We start from the raw sequence: 21,421 nt of genomic DNA on the forward strand, positions 1-21,421 counted from the left end.
GCAGGGGGGTGCTGTTGGGATTTGAAGCTAGAGGCTTTGTCTTTGAACACTTGTGTTCAAAGTGTGGAAATGGAGAGTTAAATAAATCTTTTAAATCGTGAGATTTTATTGATTACACTTCAGACAGTAATCTGTCAACAGCTCTTCCAAGTATTATGTTTAGAAGCTTTTATTCGGTAGCTCCAGTGCCTTGAGTTTCTTTTTGCTTTTCTCCTTTTAAACTATCTCACTGAGTAAGAAATATTAGTTGTCAATAGATCATTCATGGTTGAGACAGGCCACTATATTCATTCTATTGATCTGGGACTAATACTTATGAAAACATGACTAATGCTGACAACTATGCAGTCCGATCATGTCCATGTCTTAAAAAGCATCTTAAGCAGCTGGGGAAAGTACTGCAGTACTTTGATAGTTTTTTTCTGTAAGTTATGTTTTGTAAAACTGCCTGGTACAAAACCATTTTGCTAAAAGAGCCCTTGCTGCATAATCTATTCATCTAGACCAGTTAATATTCCATTAAAATGTCATATTTTCCTTAACTGCAACACCAGTGAACTTTAATACTGCTTTGTCCTTATTGGGAGTGAAAGGAGGATGTAAAATATGCTTCTGAGCTCAAGTTGTGCTCCTTAAACAAAGACAACTACAAAACATCACCAGAAGGAGCGGCTTGAGGTAATAAAGTGTAGTCAAGAGATAAGTCACTTAGTTGCAAATACTAGATCACGCAACTGTGTGTGTCCCTTCCATCCGACAGGAGGCTGAGGTCACGAGTCGGGCTCATCAACACAGGCCGGGTCTCTATTTAAAACACATTTGGTCACTTTCAAATACACTTGTGTTTAGTATTGTTATCTGTTTAACTGTGCACTATTTCCTTTTTTGTGTTTTATATTCTTGTTAATTTATTTGTAAACTATTCCCTTTAGTTATGCATCACCCACCATGACAATTTTCTTGTATATCCAACATATTTGGCAAATGGATGTTTCTTCTGATAAACGATAGAATTCACGTACAAAGTAATATTGATGTATTTGATTTAGACACAAGTCATAAATAAGAATGTAAGCACTTATCAGTTGAAACAGTTAAAGTCTTCAAACAAATATTTAAACACACAATCGCCGTTTAACACAGGCTTTTAGGATCATTAACAAGTTTATATCTCCCTGAGTAGAGCAGACGTTACATTTAAAATATCACAGAATAATTCTCATGCTAAGTCAAATGAATCTACAAACATCTACTTTGACTGATCTGTGGTATCACCTAAAATAAAGTAACTCTAGATGTTCAGCTGTCTGCAATCACTTTTATTTAAGTGGAGATTACTGATTTAAAAAGTGGGCTACTACAGAAAGCATCCAACTGACCTAGATGACCAATAACATGTCACTGCTGCCGCCCACGTCGTGGCAATTAAAGAGATTGGCTCACACGATCAAAACACCCACCTCCATCGCTGCCCACACCCACGGGCCTCCTTATAAACAGCCCGTAGGACGCTGCGCGCTACATTTAAAGTTTGTTTAACCTGGGCGGTTCCGAGTTTACAGATGCCACTCTCCTGCTCCCAATTTTAAAATATTTTTCTTTTGTGGTTGTTGTTTTCATCGCGGCGCACGGAGAGATGGCGGACTGGAAGGCTCAGATAAGTTACAACTACAACCCATCGTACCATGCCTACGCGTACGGCCTCGTTTACCAATCCGGCCCGGAGCCGAACCACGGGAACCCGAGCACCTGGGGCGAAGCAGGGGTCACGGAATGGAGCAACTACAACGGTGGGGTGACGCAGGCCTACTACGCCGCCGCCGCCGCCCCGAGGACCCGCGAAGAATCGCCGCCTCACAGTCCGGAGCGGCAAGCCGTGAACGGCCACGGTCACTACCAGGCCCCCGGGGTTTACATCGGTGACTCCCTGCCACGGACACACGAAGCCAGCCAGGCCGGAAGCGATTCGACCAGTGACTCCGAGGCCCACGCCTCCCCAAGTACGTATTATGTGGCTAAAGTTCTGAGCTACCATGTAGCTAATGTTGGCTGGTTGATGTTAGCAGAGGGGGTCAGCTGACCTCGCTGGCGCTATTTGATCAAATAGTATAACGTGTACAACATGGGTGCATAAATCACTTGGAGGGCTTCCCAAACCGCAGAGTTCTTGCGCCAGAATTGAGCATGAAGCCGAATCTAGTTCCATCTTGAGTTCAAAAGCGTTACAAAAAAATCCCGCCACTGAGTAGACGTTGCGCCCAGCGCAAACTCACCGGCGACATCTCGCGATAGAATGTGGGAAAAACAATACAATGACTGTTAACGTTAATCCCGCCATTCAGATATTTTGAGTAAACTAGTAATGCACTACTTTTTGTCCGTACAACAAGCACGTTGAGTATCATGTCCAGAACCCTGACCACAATTTGTCCCCCTACTTAGATTCATGGAGTTCAGGCAGCAGCAGGGAAGGCAGTCTCCCCCAGACTGACTCTACCACCTGGGAAAATAAAGAGGCCGGGGAACGAGACGATGAGGCAAGCGGCAGGAGCCCCAATGCCAGCGGCTCTCAAGTGGAGGAGCCCAGCACCGTTGCTGCCAGTGGGAACGAGGACACCAACAACACAACCTATGTATGCTTAACATCAACTTCCTCAAAGAAGCCATGCACTACTACTGTGACTACTCCAAAGGGAAAGATGAGGTCGGCTTTCTCAGAGAGTCAAATGAGTGCTCTCGTCCAGCGCTTCAGTGTTCAGAGGTACCTCACTCCGGCTGAAATGAAGAACCTGGCAGAAATGACGGGACTGACCTACAAACAGGTGAGTTATTTAACAATGTCGGCCACAGCAACACCCGCGTACACTTTCGATTCATCTGAAATCTCAATCTTATTCTAGGTCAAGACATGGTTTCAGAACCGACGGATGAAGCTAAGGAGGCACCAGAAAGATACAAGCTGGGTGTCTGAGCGCTTCAACAAAGGCAGTCCCATACACGGAGCCAAGTACGCCAACGTCACCACACACATGCCACCTGTAAGTAGCTCATTATTTGTTCTGATGATCAAGCCATTGTCCTGCTCAGAGTTCCTGTTAAGATGTAACAGAGAAACATTAGCTTGGACATAGAGCAAGTCGTCCGTAATGGAGGCTTAATCATAGTCTGATTACAGCCTTAAAGGAGGTGCGAAACACTTGTGAAACTGTATGCTGCTTTAACTGAAACGGTTTAAAGGAATCCCTCACTAATTTGAGCTACCACTTCTTTTAGTATCAAGGAGAGGTCCGGTCCCGGCTAAAGGAGAGTTACAACCAGCAGATGATGGAGACGGCCTTCAAGAAGACGGCGCCCCAAAACATGGCCTTTTATCTGGCTGCTATGGGCTCTGCTGCTGCTGCCGCTGCTGCTGGATCTGCCGGCTACCCCTCCTGGTCCTCCGGCTCATCCCAGAATGCAAGGCCCCACAGGCCCCCAATGGGTTGCTGGGCCATCCCCCACGGCGGTGGCCACTATGAATACAACCCCAATGTGTTTCACTCAGCCAGTGTCACAACGACAAATAACGCAGGAGAGGACATGAGCCTAGAAGGCAAAGGCGGGGAGGCAGTTAACAGTCACGGGTCTTTAAACACATCCATGGTACACAATGGTCATAGCTGTTAAGCATTTCTGTAAAAGTTACTTTAGTCGCGTCTAATTGAGAATTTTTTGCAGGGCCGGGTGTACATAAGCCTTGTTCATACTCCAGTTCTAAAGAAGTTTCCCCTTGTCTTTTTTGAAGCTCTATTTTTATATGCATGTATTTAATGTATGTTCGTGTGAATTCTTTGCGCTTGGTAATACACGGGTCCAACACATTAATTGGATTGTTTTTTTGGACCTTCATTTCAATAGTTTTTGCAACTGATTTTCTTTTTTCTTTTTTTTTCTTTTTTTTAGACTACCATCGCAACTATTCAATTACTATTTTTAATTAATGAAAGTTATTGTTTTCGGCGGTAAGTGTTTAATACAAAATCACAACCGGTGATGTAGGTCATAGATGGCACACCCAGAAGCTTAAGTGAAACCCTTTTGATTAATGCAATTTGTGCTAAATTAGTTGTACAAGAAGTGCTGTAGAATACCCATGTATTAAAGAACCCAAGGAAAAATTAAATCGATCTAGTTGTTTGCATGGAATACTGTATTAAAAGACATTTTATTGAAAATAATTACATTGGAATAAATGGTGATCTTGAGTACAACGATACTATTGCCACTATCAACATTCTCTAATGCTTCACAGGGCCAGTGCAGAACTCGTGATTTGTAGTCAATCTGAATTGTTTGGGGGAAGTCTAAATGCCAAGTAAATAACATTTGCACGACCGTATGAGTCAGCAGTCTCTGGGAAACTGATGCAATGTGGGGAAATAATGGCTAGATCCTGCTGAGCCTTGATGGCCCATGAAGTAGGATTCAGAGCAGTAAATGATAAATTACATCAAACAATGACTCCATCCACTGACATCGCACACATTTCAACCCACCACTCCGTAATGGACACAATTACACAATCCCTTTGTACCGAAATATCCCATTTAATCCTTAAATACAAATCCCATCCAACCACAATCCCGTATCACTAACAGCTCTAGTTAAATCCTGTCTAAAGGTAAAGGCCCCTGTACTCCTTCACCAGAGGTGTGTGTTTTGTATGACTGAAAGAAGGATGAGGATTGTCCTTGTGTGCTATGAGGAAGTGCTTATTTATCTCAGCATGTCTGTGAGCATGTTCCACGTCTAATCCATCTTCAGGCTACGGTAGATGTAGCGAATGAAGGCCAGCGAGGCCCAGAAGGACACGCTGCCCAGCATCAGCGAGAAGACCATCGCCGTGAGCAGAGAGTAACCAAAGAACTCTGTGCTCTGCACCAGGCCGCTCATGGAGGACCGGTTACGGTAATAGAAGACGGAGTAGACGAAGATGAAGAGGCCGGTGGAGCCGGTGCTCAGGACGCTCCGCCACCACCACCGGTAGTCCTCGCCAGACAGCAGGAAGTAGGTGAGCGCGACGGAGATGCAGGCGCCCACCGAGAGGAGGATGGCGAAGACGCAGAGCAGGATGCCGTACAGGGTGTAGTACTCTCTGCCCCAAACTGTGGCAAAGATGTAGTACAGCTCCACGGAGATGGCACTGAGGAAGGACGTGGATAGGGAGGAGGAATTAATTTATTGGGTGGATAAATCTTAATAAAAAGGCATTGTGGGTGCTTAATTGTCAGCCAAGATGAGAGAATAGCATCATAAATGTTTACATGTAGTAAGTTTCATTCATTATCCAAACCACTCTGGGCTTGAATAATCATAAGAACAGTTCACACTAAAATCTTCATTTCAATTATTAACTTCAAAATGGAATCTCACTGTGGGAAATAGCAAATGCTGCTAAACATCTAATTCGCACAATGAAAATATTCATAGTCCCTGTTGAATAAAGATTTGATGATAAACTCTTTTATTTTTAGTGTTAATCCTACGTCTAATCCATTCACCCTCTGCTTTCGTGACTATGAATCCCCCCTCTGGTCGAAGCCCCTCTTTCCCCACACACAAAGACGTCTCACCTGAACGGCAGGAAGCCGCCGATGGCCATGTGCACCACCGTGTGTTTGTACCACGGCTGCGTCGGGATCTGCCGGGCGATGTTGCGGGTGCGACACGGCGCCTGGAAGCTTCCGGCTCGGTTCTTTCCCACAATGCCGCCGATGACCGTGAGCGGGAAGCCCACCAGCACCCAGGCCCCCAGGATGAGGAGCACGGTGGTGGCCGGCAGAGCCTGGGTGGAGCCGCTCCACCAGTGGATGGAGTTCACAACGCTCCACGTCAGGAACAGCGGCGCTGTGGAGATGAAGGGCCGACAGAATAAAGGACCGGCTTTTAATCATTCTGGATCACGAGAAAACGTACATCAACCTATTGCTAAAAATTACGCATGTTTTAAATGCCACGTTTAAAAAGACTAAACCACGTTGAAAGGTGCCAGGGGTAATATTTTAAAAATTCGGAAAAGTGTGAATGCATTAAAAGATTATAAAATGAATACATTATGAACAAAGATGTCTGTCATATACTCTGGAGGGGACCTTACCAATCCCGCCTGTTGCTTTAGTAATTACACAAAAAGCTCCCGAGGAAATGTGTCATTGAGTTTCATATTGACAAATGATAAAAAACGTTAAAAAAAATATGATATTGAAATTATTTCTAGTGAAACAAAGACTCACTGCAAGAAATAACAACCAAAATACTTAAAGTAACACTTCCAAAAGACCATGATTTATATCTAGTAGACAGTTTCAAAGGCAAGACGTCAGTTGAAACTCATTAGTGTGAAATTGTTTTTATATTTTGCACACTTCAATAGAATTGATTAATGCAAATTACTGAGGAAAAGTGTGAGAGCAGTGAAACAAAAGGAAATTAGAACCTAAGCAAGGCCGGATGGTGATGGATAGAAACATCTACTGGCGGTGAGGAGACGATCTGAATCAATCTCAGTCTAACGCAGCAAAGCTCTCTATGAACTCTTTTCTACCAACGTGCGCACTAATCCCAAAGCCTTGCCATCGGCAAACTCACCGGAGAAGAGCGACGAGGTGAGGATGATGTTCCACACCCAGCGCTGGCCGTTGATCTGCGTGTAGAAGCTGCAGGACACGTAGCCGGACACACAGCTGGTCAGAGCGTACAGGACGATCGCTGTGGAGTTGATGGAACCGTGGCGGTGCACATTGAACATTCCCAGCAGCGCCATGAAGATGATTCCTATTCAGTTACAGAGACAATTCAGTGATCAGCTCAGCGTGTGGGGCCTGTGCATTTGGTCAGTGCAAGTCTGCTCTCTATCTTCAAACTGAAATGTAGGTCCCTGGTACCTGTTTGGATTTTAATTCTAGCTGCGTTTATGGAAGGCATGCTCACCTGTGGCGAGGGTTAGGAACTGAGCTCCCACTCCCAGCACGGCACACAGCAGGCTTTTGTAAGGGGGAAACCTGAAGACATCGGTGTGTATGATCTTCCAGCCGTTGTCTCCCTGGTCCAGATCGTCGCAGCCGCCCTCTTCCTCCACGTTGTACCTGCGGGTGAAGGAAAGAAGTTTTCAACCACAATGTTATCATGTACCTGACGAGCAGGAGACACCCTGAAAGTTTCTGCACAGGTCGAGAAAAAAGCTTAGCTCTTAGCTCAAAAGTCCATAAGGGCTCGGGTGAATCCTCTCAAGTTTAATAATTTTGTTTCATGTTTTTCAGAATAAGAGACATACATTACGAGAGGGGAAGCCTGTATTCTGTCTGCAAAAACAAGTACCGGCTCTCGGACTGTTTAATTCCCAGCATCTCTCTGGTGGGCATAATGTTGAGTTTAGAACTTTTTTAATGTTTTTAATTGTAAAGTAATTACTTCCTTATGCCAGATTGTACAAATAGACATTATGGCTATTATGTTGTGTTCATCATTTAAAAAGCAAAATGGCAAAAACAATTGACAAATTTTCTATAAATTGACTTTCTGTTGATTTACTAACAGATAAAAACCTCTCATAACGATATTAGAGATGTGTGTGTAGTGCAGGTTGAACTTTCACATTAAAAACCTATACATCGCCCCAGATGTAACCTCGATGAATCTCCCTGACTCACCTGGCAAAGTCATTCTTGAGGACCCGCATGAGGATGATGATGACGAAGCCCAGCAGCAGCACCACCAGCACCAGCGAGTTGATGATGGAGAGCCAGTGGATCTCCAGCGTTTTGGGGAAGAACGAGTAGTCCCGGAGACGCTCGGCTCTGCGGGCGTGAGGCAGCGTGGACTCGAACCAGCGCACGCTGTATGTGTGGGTGACCGTTAGGCCTCCTCCGCCCACTCCGACCCCACCCACCACGGCACCGGCCCCCTCCTCCAGGGGAACAGGTTTGACGTCTTTTACCGAAACATTGGCAAAGATCACAGAGTCGCCGTTGTACTCGATGTTGAAGTCGAGGTGAGTCCACAGACCCACCTGATGGGGGAGGAGGGAGGAGGTAGGAGGGGCGGGACCGAGGCAAAGAGGAAGTAGAAACACAAAGAGCAGGAGGGGGGGAGATAAAAAGCATAACAGCGATTGGAGTCGAGCGTTGCATGAAGATTAGACCTGAGAGACTTCCTGTCTCTTTCTCTTTGTTTACATCATGTGATCTAACATACTACACAGATTACCACAACACCCTTGGGAGTGCTTTACCTTGTGGCTGTGAGGCAGGAAGCCGCTCTCCTCGATGTATCCCACAAACCCCCAGATAGGAATGTCCTCCAGGACGAATTCAAAGTAGAACAGCTCCTCGATGGCCTCGCGAAGTTCGTCCACCTGAAGCGCGCACACACACAAGATATCCAGGATCACACCCTGAGCGCTTAAGGGGCACGGCCTCACCGTTTAAAGACTACATTACAATTGAGAGGATTCACTGGGGAAATATTAAGCAACGCTAATCATCCAAAAATGCTTGTAGGATTTGAAAAAAGGGTTTTATACAATGGTCATTAATATATAGATGCAATAATTTCTATTTAAAATCAAACTACTTATTGAATTGTATACTAAATCTACAATGTAAAGACAGTCGAGAAGCAGAACCCAAAATATCTCGTAGTACAGAATGTGAAGTTCTAAGTATCTTGTAAATAAATACCTGTTTCTCTGAAAGTGTGAGCTTGCAGAGGGTTTTTTTCTCCACGTTCTCTCTGAATCGGATGTAATATAACGACTCTGCCATCCTGTCCCCGTCTAACACTTCTCCCAGACTCAGCGACTTGTGGTGCACCTGAAGATGAAGAGTTACAATATGAGCCAATATGAGTCTTTGGAAGCAGCACATAGCATGAATGGTCACCATTCTGTGCACAAAGGATTTAGCTGTGAGGGAGTCCTAGCAAGGTTAACAAAACCAAAGTAAACAAAAACACCACCGACTGGGATCACTCATCATCACTGCACGCTTGGTGTTAAAGCATTATACCCCACCAACGGTGATAAGTTACTGCTGTTGTAACGTGGGTGTGACTTGTACCGACCACCCTTTAAATAATGACTTCTCTTTAAAGTCACGCGTCATTTATTAATAGACCATTAACAAAGGCAACAGCAAAACATGAAATACTTTATGCAACAGAGGTATAATAGTGTCAACGAAATATATTTAACACATTTTTTTATCAAATAGTATCAAAATACCAACATTTTCTCTTCTTTCATTCTGTCTTCATTCAAATTGGTTAATACACTTTTGTAAAATAGAATTAAAAAAAATTGAATCTGAAAAAAAAGTCCCTTTCAATGCTTATTCCTGCTCACGAAAAAAACACAGGATGTCTCATATAAAAGCAACTTCACAAGACAAGCTGAGATCTACGTGTTATCCATAGCTACGCGCCAACATTTAGCAGGACAAAATTATCCCCGGGTGCCTTGCGGATTTCAGAGCAGCGGTGCAGAACAGAGACTGACCTTCTCGGGCCTGCAAACCGGCAGCGTGTAGAAGTGATACGTCTCCTGGGGGTTGTGATAAGGGCCCACTTTGTTGACATAGAGCGTCACGTTGTCCCCTTGCTTGTAGCCCACGGCCCAGCATGAGAATAAGGACAGGATCAAGAAGCAGTGCAGGCCCATCGTCCTCTGGCACCCGCCTGGCCGGTGACCTGTTCCACTCTGCATAACCTCTGCTGCAAAGATGAAGAGTTCAAAAGGGACAGCTGGTGTGATTTAAACCCGACTGGCTGACCTGGGACTTAAAGTGTGCCTATTTCAAGTCAACAAATGATGTCATGCTCATGCCACCTGCACCAGATGGGTGACCATTTATGTGACCAGTGGAGAATTTAATGCAGAATCACTCTTTCAACATTTAGCCACACACAGAAGAGAATTGAGGAACACTGGCAGAACTGATACACTGTGTAACTGCCACGAGTTACAAAGCATTTCATCAGTTGTATGAGTCGGGAGGAGGGAAGGGGGGATAGAATGAACTATAGTTGCTCTTTCCGCTTTTATACAGTTTGAGACACAAACTGCCATTGCCCGAGATGTTATCCCTTTTAAAAACTACAAGTGTCCTTTTTTTAAAATATGTTGGAAACCTATTTTGTCTTTAGCATGCTAATCTTGCACATTTAAGTTCATTAGCAGCATAATTTTGTGAAGGGGAAACAATGATGGTGCAAAAGAATATGTCGTGCATCATAACTTTCAGAGTTAACGTGGAGGGAACAGTTTGAATGTTGTTTAGTTTAAGTGAGAGTGCATCCGATGATGGTGATGCATCTGAGGCAGATGCCATCCAGATGGAGTGCAGGTTTTGGCATAAATCGTGGTAGTGGACTGGGTTTGCTCAGGGTCTCAAGACGTAAAGACACTTGTCAGTAATCTGCAGTTATGTTTCAAACGGAACCTTCTGAAGTTTTTAGACAGAATTCAACAAAACCATTTTAGCTGGACCAGTAACAAGAATAACAACAACCAAGCAACCAGGCACTAATATGAACCAGTCGTGCTTCATAAACCCGTTGAGCTAGTAGTAAAGGGGGGGGGGGTCATTAACTCATGAAGAACAAACAATGTATCTCCGTCCACTCTGCTTACTTCAAAAGAGGTGCGTTGTTGAGCCTAGACTCGCAGAGGCAGCGAAAGGGCTCTGTGAGAGAAGCTGGAAAACGATGCACCACCAGTATGATTGTTGTGGCCAAAACTAAACCTGTTCGTCCGCTGAATTCCTCGGACTCCAGGCCGCGACGGTCGACTCCGCGCTCCAGTACGCGCCGATGCTGGAGCTCAGTGTAAAGATTGAACGCCACAGCTGAACATCTCGCAGGGCCTCGATTCGATGCAGCGACGTATTATACATTCGTTGCGATCGTATCTGGGTACAGCAGGTGCTGTCGTTGACACATGGGGACAGTTTCGAAAGAGAAGTCCGACTCCACGTCACCTTAGAAAATAAAAAATAACGACGGCTCCGCAGAGTTTTCCGGAGTGGGCGGAGACACAAAAACACACCTCCGACGTTACCGGTTATTCACAGCCCGCGAAATGTTCCTCTCATGTCCCATTGATATTATAATGGTTGAAATGTTTAACAGTAAATGAAATCATTAATTAAATGAACGTTTGAGTCCCAACATAAACCACTCTATTATTGCTTTGTATTGACCGGATTTCCTTCAACCTCAATGAACCAATCGAAAGGCCTAAGAGCACTTTCGCGTAAGAACCCAGACCTGTGTAGTCGATTCTGCGCCATCGATGCACAGCCGCGCCGCGTCTTTAACGATGCTGTAATCGATAGATTGACACGTGATGTCTGCCGTTGCATTTCCCGCGAACGAGACGCAATTCCTCGCGCCCGAGACCCACGGACAAGTACAGGAACCCAAGCCTTAGATTTACCTGTGAGTTCAGCACTAACGCCGTAAACTAATTCAGCATCTACATTATAGCAACGCTATTATCGCCTTCCCGGTGGTATGAATTAACAGCTTGTTTATCTGCAGCTTTTACGTAATCAGTTCTGTGCAGCAAAGCTAACTTACTTGCAAAGACACGTTGTGTGCGCTGCATCGCAATCTTCAAAAACCCCGTCAGACCCACTCTCGAACAACAGAATTTACATTTAGTTTAGCTGCCACCACTAGCTAGCAAGTCCGTCGAAGCAGCAGAAATGTATACAAAGTTGAACCTTTAAACCTGTTGTTCTCGCTCGTTAATGTCCACGTCTCGTATATTGACGTTAACAGCAACAATTGTCATCCTGATTAATTAAATAATAACTGGGTGTTTTCTTTCTCTGCTCCAGCATCAACCCAACACAATGGGAATCCATGGACTTGCTAAGCTCATTGCTGACCAGGCCCCTGGTGCCATCAAAGAGCAAGACATCAAGAACTACTTTGGTAACTATTACACACGTCTCTTTAACTGCATGTTGATGATGAGGCTTAAATAAGAAAGTGGATCTACATCAAGTGAATGGCTGATTACCTTACTTGGTCTCATTGGATCTACTTCGTATTCTAAATTTAACAAATATCAAAATATATATTGTAGGTTGAGGTAAAAGATTGATTGACCTTGAAATTTTAAAAGGGGGGATGAATCTCTTTCAGTCTGCCATTTGATTCTTTATTAAAAAGCTCCAGTTGTATCAGCTGAATAATAATGTATGTGAATTATAGTCACACCACACTGTGCATCATTTACCAAATAAATTTCACACTGAACTTATGGGTGAACCAACAAGTCTTATCTAGTTCACTTGCCTTTTTAAAATGAACAAAGGTGAATTAAGGCTTGCCTAGAAACCGGCATAGAAACCAGTTTAGATTGTATCAAGTTATTCAGTTTAAAGGCCATTGTTGTTATAACATCATTATTCAACATAATTGGCTGCTTTTCTAAACTTTTGCAGGTAGAAAAATTGCCATAGATGCCTCCATGTGTATCTACCAGTTCCTGATTGCCGTGCGACAGGACGGTAACGTTCTGCAGAATGAGGATGGCGAGACGACGAGGTGCGACCCCCACAATGCAGACACTTTAAGATTCAGAATGTGAAGTCACTGCAGGGACTTCACATCTAAGTACCTCGAGTCTGGACTGGAGGCTGAAATATTTTGCCCATCTGTTTGCTCTTTTTTTTTTTTTTTCAGCCACCTGATGGGAATGTTCTACCGGACCATCCGCATGCTGGAATATGGCATCAAACCCGTGTACGTCTTTGACGGCAAGCCCCCACAGCTCAAGTCAGGAGAGGTCAGTGGCTCTTACATTTAGCTCTTAACCACCTAATTGAAATCATAACTTATTGTAAGCTACATCATCTGTCTCTTGTTTGTTATTACACTACATGTCATTTAGCCGACGCTTTTAAACTAAGCGATTTTCAATAAGTGCATTTCAACCATGAGGATACAAACCCAGAAGAACAAGGAACTAGAAAGTGCAATTTCATAAAAATAGCCGATTTACAACTTGCTTTAGATAAGAGCCATTAGAAGTAGTTATCTTCCCCTGACTCTGCTCTTCTTGTCTCCCCCCAGCTGGAGAAGAGAGTAGAGAGGAGAGCAGAAGCTGAGAAGATGCTTGCTCAAGCTCAGGAACTTGGTACATTTGAATACACAACAAACTCGTCGCTATCACTAAGCTTTATTGTGCTGTGTTTTGGCCCTGATCCAGTGAACTAATGTGATCAGCCTTGATATTTATTATATGTAATTGTATATTGCAAATGTATATATGTAATGATTTAATAGAGATTGTGAATTTTGTTGTTGTTTATGTTTTGTCTCAACCCAGGAGAACAAGAGAACATTGACAAATTCAGCAAGCGTTTGGTAAAAGTAACCAAGCAGCACAATGATGAGTGCAAGAAGCTGCTGACTCTGATGGGAGTGCCCTACATTGAGGTTAGATAAACTCTCATTTTACTACACTCGCTTACTTCAAGGATATTTCTATGAACATTGATTTAGTTTTGAGGACTTTTCCCAATAGAGAAACATTGGCAGCAGGAGAAGTCTGGGTGAATCATCCTTTTGAAATGTAACTTGATGTGCTTTGTATTCAAGGCTCCATGTGAGGCGGAGGCCAGCTGTGCCGCTCTAGTTAAATCAGGGAAAGTCTTTGCCACTGCAACTGAGGACATGGACGGGCTGACCTTTGGGACCAATGTCCTGCTCCGACACCTCACGGCCAGTGAAGCAAAGTAATGCTGTTACTTCATCACCCCTTTGCACTGTTAAGCTCTGCAGCAGAGATACAAGGAGAATGGAGATGGCTTGATGTTTTGGTTCTGGTGAAACTTTTTTTTAGCATGTCTGTAGAAGCTAAGCCCACGCTTTAGGCTACTGAGGTATTTTAACAGGAAACTTGATTGACACGCTGCTTTTTGTCATGAGGGATGAATGAGAGTCCTGTTGCCTTTCAGTTGAGATGCAGATTAGTCCATTTATTAGCTATCTTATGCATTACATCATACGTTACACACATAGATCCACACCTATATGGGCTGACCCACCAATCAGCAGCTCATGAGTCACAACATAAATCTGCTCTTACAATGTCAATTACTCCTATTTCTGTACCTAACGATATAGAATGTGCGTTACATGTTTGTTAAAGAGAAACATTAACTAGTATAGAAGAGGTTCCAAGATGCCGTTGTTGTTGTTTGTCTCCCCATTAGTCATAAGGAATCTCAATTGTTGACGATTTCTTTGTTTTAGGAAACTTCCTATCCAAGAGTTCCACTTCAGTCGCATCCTGCAGGACATAGGCCTGACCAATGAACAGGTATCGTTTTTTCTGACTCTATGAAAGATGCCTCACATCGTACAAAGTTTCATTTTTCATCCTCTGTGACAATCAAGCATCACATTCTCCGTTTTCACAGAAATGTTGCATCACTCTTCTGGTGATTTAGAACTGTCAAATCTGATAATCTACCGCCATAACTCCTCCATCTCTCCGTGACCCTTCCCAGTTCATAGACCTGTGCATTCTGCTGGGCTGCGACTACTGCGGCACCATCAAGGGAATCGGCCCCAAGAGAGCCATCGACCTGATAAAACAACATGGCTGCATCGAGGAGATCTTAGAAAACATTGACTCCAGCGTAAGTTGACTCGTGCTACATTCCAGAAGTGACAAACGGGGAAGAGAGTTTGGTTCTGATTCTATTTGTAATGTGTGCCTTCATGCAGAAGCACCCTGCTCCAGAGGACTGGCTGTACAAAGAGGCCAGGGGGTTGTTTTTGAAGGCAGAAGTGGTGGATTGTTCCACGGTGGAGTTGAAGTGGAGTGAGCCGGATGAGGACGGTCTGATCCAGTTCATGTGCAACGAGAAACAGTTCAGGTGAACCATTGTGAACCATTGCCCCAATGCCGGATTCACCTCCTCTGCTTGCTTCTTGAGTTTCTTGCATTGATGGTCGTCGGCCAGACAAACTGGTTCAATGACATGTAACCACTAGGCCGCACTGCTGGCCCAAAAGAGGCTGTGTCCTATCATCACTTGAGCTCTCGCTAATTTATATATGAAAAGTGGTTTTCCATTAAATACTAAAGTATTCATAAGAGAGTCTTTACAGTGGAGCCTGACTGTTACTATTCATCATTTGAATTCTGTTTTTGGAAGATTGTATTTGTTGCTGATGAAAGAAAAGATGTAAAGTTCAGGTGGAAACAGCGTTGTGCATCCTGATGACATGTCATTCTTTGTGCATTCATCTTTTTATTTGATGATGTGCACACAGTGAGGACAGGATGCGTAACGGCTGTAAGAAGATGGTGAAGAGCCGACAGGGCAGCACACAGGGACGACTGGACTCCTTCTTCTCCATCACTGGATCTCTGTCCTCCAAGCGAAAGGTACATTTAGAACAACGACCGAGCAGCTGTGTGATTTCAAAATGATGAGAGGACTCCATCTGCATCAGAGGGCTATTGCACAAAACTAGGGCTGCAACAACGAATCGATGAAATCGATTAGAATCGATTATTAAAAGCGTTGGCAACGAATTTCATTATCGATTCGTTGTGTCGCGCGACTATTATCTTTGAGTATTAAAAGAAAGTTGCGCGCGCCGCGCAGAGCTGAGAAAAAAAAAGTTGAGCGCTCGCGCAGCAGAGCATCGGAGAGACCCGTACTACTGTTCTGAAACATGCGGAGGAAGAGAAGCCAATGCGATCTAAATATTTCACACTGAAATGGGGGGTGCGGGTCCTAGCGGGCAACGGGGGGGGTGCTGCTACGGTTTTCTTTGCAGCGCCAGTAGTTTTACGTTCTAATCGCCGCGCTCGACTTCAAGGTGTAACCTTTATTATTGTTCGGTCTGAAACAGCGCGCCCAGTGACAGGTGGTGCAGCAATATTGATGTCCGGGTGGAAATCAGGAGAAAGGTCGGTCCGGGATATTTTCGGGAGGGGCTTTGAAATTCGGGAGGGTTGACATGTCTGATATGCAAAAGCGACATGGCCTGGCACGGGAGCACCACGGCAATGATTCATGATTTTGTGCCTAATATATTTAATTTAGCGGCTGTAAAGTATACATCATGCGATGTGTGTATGTTTTTTGTGTTAGTCCATTTTATTTGCTTACTTAGGGATGTTCAAGGAGCAATCTGTTAGTGCAAAACATATTTAGAAAGTGCACAGTCAGTTCTATTTTTCAATAAAGGGTTGGAAATTCATGTTTTTACATTTTTTATTTTTTTATCCGATTCATCGATTAATCGAACAAATAATCGACAGATGAATCGATTATTAAAATAATCGTTAGTTGCAGCTCTACACAAAACCAGCATACGGGATTAAGCCGGGATATTCAGGTTATCCTGGAGGAATTTAGCTTTGACTTGGTTGCACGAAAACAGGTTGAATTAAACCCAGACAAGTAACCATAGCGATTTATTCTTTGCAGCTAACCTGCTCCAGACCAGGCTAACAGCCAGGCTCGGATTAATCCTGGAGTCTCATGTGTTCAATCAGCTGCCGCTCTGATCCCAAACAAACGTGTTATTCTGTTATGTGTTCTGGATTTATTTTCATTAATCTGCATTACTTGTCACTATTGCTGTCATCAGTTTGATTTTAAACCCTACTATTGCTGTTGTTAAGATCAGTGGTCCCCAACATTTTTCGCCTCATAGACCGTTTTCATGTCAGACAATATTTCGCGGACCAGTAAAGAAGGTCCGGCGGATAATAAACACATCAAAAAATACCTTGCGCACCAACCGATGGGGGTCCGCTGGTGGGCAAAACTGCGCACTGAGGAGTGAACAATTGAGGGCGATATATAAATTCCATTCACCTGTGTTTCTTTCTTCACCATGATGCCCATATCTGAACCATGTTTTGGATGAAGAAGCACTGATGTTGAGACGTGCTTTCTGACGTGAGAGGGTGTTCAATTTTGGGTGCCAAAATTCAGCACTGCGCGGAGCGATGCTCTCACCGTCCCACAGATGGTCTGTATGGCACTGCGCTTTTTTGCAGTAGCGCCGAGAGCAAAATGTTGTTGGATCCTTTTTCAGAACAGCACAAGCTAAGTTCAGTTGGGATTTTAGCGACATGCAAAGTCCATGTAATGTTAAATGATGACCATGGGTTTGCCGTAAATGTTTTTTTCTTTTACTTTATTGACAATCTGTCACGACACAGCAACCTGCAAGTAGCGCAGCATCTTAAATAAATTGATGTATGTCTTAATGCGAGGCTTTAGAGTGAGTGTTGCCATGCGTCTCTGATTATCGCCATGTTCCCATCAGATCGGCAGGTCACGTGATCTGTCGGCACCTTCCTATGATATGAACAGCAGGTCACTAAATCTGAAAGCAACTTCCATCATATTACAGGAACATGCCAATTGTGAGATGTATGAGTCTTTTATATTCTTTTACTAGCCGTACCAAAAATTGTGACAATATAGGAAATAATGCTAATTGTCGTATGAGAATAGATTAGGGGTCTCAAACTCAAATGACCTGGGGGCCGCTGGAGGCAGTATCTGGGTGAGGCTGGGCCATATTCCACAAAAAAAATGTTTCCAAAAAAATCCAAACTCCTCAAATGTCATTAAGTTATTTAACTTCAATGGGTTCTTCTAAACATGAATAGAATATTGAAGAACATAAACAGTTCTGTAGATTGGGGGGGGGGGGTAATGCGTTCCCATCAGATTTCGTCCCCACACCCCAGTCACAGGCAGACACAGCTGTAGCGGCTGCTGCTATACACGCGTCCAAAGCACAGGGATCTGAGTCGGGATGAGCTGTGGATCTGCGCTTTGACGCGCTCCGGTGTGCAGTGGAGAGCCCAAAGAGGGAGAGGAGAGGACTATATGAGGGTCATTGTGTGACCACGGGGTTCAAATGCTGCTGGCCACTGTCGGGGCTTTCCCTGCCTTCAGTCACATCATCACATTTTTCTATACATTTGTGTGCTTTAAACTGCGTGTTATAAACTGCTACGGTTTAGAATAATCCGTCTGCGTAAAGATGCTCCAAAACCTTGCAGCGTGTGCGTAAAGGAGCCGTAGTGTCCCTCGAATTTGCCTTCAATTTAACAAATTGTGTGTGTGTGTGTTCCGTTCGTTTTCTCTGCTGGACACAGAAATCGCCTTTGCTCAAAATGCCACTTAATTAATCACTGACACAAAGTTTCAAATTACCATAACGGGTAACCATGAGGACAGGGGTGACAGCGGGACAAACAACTAACAGTTACAGCGCCCCTAATAAGGCAGAATAGAGAAGTCCAAAAATACATCTTGTGTGATGACCGCCTTTAACGAGCCAGTTCTTAAGATGTGGGAAACACCTTGGCACATTGGCTTTTGATGCGTGCTTAGGGTCTCCAGATATATCTGCGGGAATTGCTCATGGATCTTTTTCTCTTCTAAATAAATGGGAATCTATTTTTCCTAAATGTAATTGTGTTTTGCGTGAATCCTTCTCATTAACCAACTTGGAGGGATCGATAATCCCGACACTATATTCATAGGCATGGCAATTCTAAAACAATAGAGGGACATATGTATCAACCGTGCATGCTAAATAAATAAATAAAACGAGAACCCATTTTCCAGTGACGGCAAGTGGTCGGGCAAACAGTTTTAGGCAAAGTAGGTTAATACATTTTATTTATATAGTGCTTTCAATGGTAGGCTACTCACACTTTACAGTGAAACCAACACATAAACACAGACAAACACGGCAATAAAACCAACACATTTAACAAATAAATCATTTAAAAAGGAAATCTGTTTTAATTGATTTTAATATGATTTAGATATTTCTAAATCATTATGCGTTCAGTCGGTCCACAATAGTCTTCCAGGCTTTTTATCTGTTTAATTACTGCTGCCGTATTCCCTTTTTGCATATTGTATGCTTCACCTCATTCTATATTTCCATAATCAGTTGCTGTTCAGCGTCCTCTCCATTTCTGCATCAGTAAATCTGATCGATACCGTGGTCTATTTAAGAAAGCCATAGATGTGCACTTATCCCAGCTATGTGCACCTGGATCGACTTGGCTCCCTCTCATCCCGGCTTGGCAAACGTGCAGGCAATACAAAAAAACGATTATAAAACACACCAACAATGTTGTCACTCAAGCAAGTCAACTTTTTATTTCATCCAAGTGACAGATTGTAGGATTATCTTTCCGTTCTGATTCTTTGCTCTGGGATTATATTCAGGGTAACATCTTGGTTGAAGTGTGGTAGTTTTCTGTGGTTCGTTTTCATATTTTTAGAGCAAGTTGGTCTTGTACATGTTCCTTTATCTTCTGGATGTTGAACTTATTTGTTCTATTCTTTGACTTTTTTTACAGGAACCTGAGCTTAAAGGATCAGCAAAGAAAAAGCAGAAGACAGGAGCGACGCCGGGCAAATTTAAAAAGGGGAAGTAGACTTTACCCAAGACGCCTTGATTCTTTTGGGGAAGTAACTTTTCAACATGAGCAACATAAACTAAATAAAGAGTATTAACATGTGAAGGGAAGCTGCAACACAATCAGAGGTTGTGTGCAATTATTAGTTCAGCTGAACAACTGTTCATACAAGACCAAACGTGGATTTATTGATGTGGAAAAGTCAGTTCAATTGTGTTTTCTGTTAATAATAAATACTTTTTAGACCACTGTGTTGATAGCCTTTTTTTAAAATACATTAGTATATTTATTCTCCCTGGCAATGCAATTTCTGTGGACGTTTTTCCAGGCTGTACTCCTGCACACACATTGTGTTGATGATGAACACCACTATCTCGCTCAAAGTAAAAATAACCTACATCTACACTTCATAGAAGCAAGTAGAAACCCGATTCCATAAAAGTTGGGACACTGGACAACTTGTGAAAAAAGAATGCAATAATTTACTAATCTCAAACTGATTTTATTCACAATATAATATAGAGATAACATCACATTTTGAAATTGAGACATTTTGAAATGTCATGCCAAATATTTGCGCATTTTACATTTCATGAGAGCTACACATTCCAAAAAAGTTGGGACAGGTAGCAATAAGAGGCTGGAAAAGTTAAATGTACATTTAAGGAACAGCTGGAGGACCAATTTGCAACTTATTAGGTCAATTGGCAACATGCTCTGATATAAAAATCCTCTCAAAGTGGCAGTGTCTCTCAGAAGTTATCATCATCTACAGTGCATAATATCATCCAAAGATTCAGAGAACCTGGATCAATCTCTGTGCTAAAGGTCAAGGCCGGAAAACCATACTGGATGCCCGTCCAGACGTTGTCTCTTGCAGGAAAGACCTTGCATTTTCCAACATGACAATGCCCGACTGTTACGTTCCCACCTAGGTTGGAACTCGTTTTACAGGTAGGGAACGTAAAAGCCTGTGCTGGCGCCCCCTGTATAATCAGCGGTGGACAGTGAAATAGTGTGGGGGGGGTGTAGCTGAAACAAATAACGAGGCATGACACGCAAAACTTGTTTGGTCCTCGTGGGACATTTAGTAAGTGACAAACTAAAACAAAAAGTACACACACAACCAAATAAGGGAGGAGAAGGGGATTGTTGGGACTGGGGTCAAAGTAATGAAATAAACAAAAGGCCCCTTTTGTTCTACACCCCTTTCCCTGCCTAACACAATCTATCCCTAACCAGCTCACCTCTCTATTGCAAAAACTACAGGGGTGACCCCACCCAGCTAACTTAGTGTGTGTAACAAAGTTTCACCTACGTGATGGAAATGTACACCCATGCCAACCAGCACTGCACATCTGTAATCCATGAAAAAAACAAAACACTACTCCCACTCACAGTTAAAGGCAGAGACACAAAACATGGGGACATGTAACACCGACCACATACTGCATCAATTACAACATCATGGCTGCGTAGAAGAAGGATCCAGGTACTGAAATGGCCAGACTGCAACTGCAGTTGTTGTGGAAGATTTTGCACAGAATATCGTTAAATAAGAATAAAGGCTCTGAGTCAAAAATGTCTTTCTCTGTTCATTTCCTTGCAAGGGCAAGAAGGTCACACAAGCTATGTGCTCAGTAGACTGCCAAGAACCTTCCTCTCTCACAACAGGGCCAGGCAGTTCTTATACCTGCACGTGGCATCCAAACCAACTCGTTGTGTCTCTATAGCCAGGAGACTGGCTTCTTATCAGTGTGAGACACTTATCTTTCCTTTTAATTTTTTTTAAAAACATTTTCTCAGTTTGAACATTTGATATCCACATGAGCAGGAGTCCAGTTAATAGTTTATTAATAATCATCCTCAGGAGGACATATTATTCAGTACAGGACGACCAAAATAAAAGGGATATGCCTCTTATTGTGGCAGTTACTTGTT

General features: G+C 43.4%; 3 protein-coding genes across 4 annotated transcripts; 2 read left to right on the plus strand and 1 right to left on the minus strand.

Moving 5' to 3' along the window:
- The first annotated feature begins 1,532 nt into the window (after window positions 1–1,532).
- Window positions 1,533–3,666, plus strand: nanog (nanog homeobox). Its single transcript, XM_037456078.2, has 4 exons — window positions 1,533–2,000; window positions 2,443–2,822; window positions 2,901–3,038; window positions 3,274–3,666. Exons 1-4 carry the CDS (start codon window positions 1,637–1,639, stop codon window positions 3,664–3,666), a joined length of 1,275 nt encoding a protein of 424 aa, XP_037311975.2. The 5' UTR covers window positions 1,533–1,636.
- Window positions 3,667–3,910: 244 nt separating this feature from the next.
- On the minus strand, window positions 3,911–11,254 carry tm9sf1 (transmembrane 9 superfamily member 1). Its single transcript, XM_037456075.2, has 9 exons — window positions 10,667–11,254; window positions 9,533–9,747; window positions 8,718–8,849; window positions 8,270–8,392; window positions 7,689–8,047; window positions 6,970–7,124; window positions 6,628–6,813; window positions 5,613–5,886; window positions 3,911–5,182 (listed from the first exon to the last, which is right to left on the minus strand). The coding sequence occupies exons 2-9, from the start codon at window positions 9,737–9,739 to the stop codon at window positions 4,789–4,791; spliced, it is 1,830 nt and encodes a 609-aa protein (XP_037311972.1). The 5' UTR covers window positions 9,740–9,747; window positions 10,667–11,254; the 3' UTR covers window positions 3,911–4,788.
- Window positions 11,255–11,364: 110 nt separating this feature from the next.
- On the plus strand, window positions 11,365–19,725 carry fen1 (flap structure-specific endonuclease 1). 2 transcript variants are annotated; one of them, XM_037456076.2, is made up of 12 exons: window positions 11,365–11,472; window positions 11,877–11,973; window positions 12,489–12,591; window positions 12,730–12,832; window positions 13,120–13,183; window positions 13,376–13,485; window positions 13,648–13,784; window positions 14,305–14,371; window positions 14,562–14,693; window positions 14,782–14,933; window positions 15,334–15,448; window positions 19,421–19,725. In XM_037456076.2, exons 2-12 carry the CDS (start codon window positions 11,892–11,894, stop codon window positions 19,496–19,498), a joined length of 1,143 nt encoding a protein of 380 aa, XP_037311973.1. In that variant the 5' UTR covers window positions 11,365–11,472; window positions 11,877–11,891; the 3' UTR covers window positions 19,499–19,725. The 2 variants fall into 2 exon arrangements, with proteins under 2 accessions (XP_037311973.1, XP_037311974.1); XM_037456077.2 differs by lacking the exon at window positions 11,365–11,472 and adding an exon at window positions 11,527–11,545.
- The last annotated feature ends 1,696 nt before the right edge of the window (window positions 19,726–21,421 follow it).

This window comes from Pungitius pungitius, chromosome 19 (assembly GCF_949316345.1).
Source record: "Pungitius pungitius chromosome 19, fPunPun2.1, whole genome shotgun sequence".
Classification (NCBI taxonomy): domain Eukaryota; kingdom Metazoa; phylum Chordata; class Actinopteri; order Perciformes; family Gasterosteidae; genus Pungitius; species Pungitius pungitius.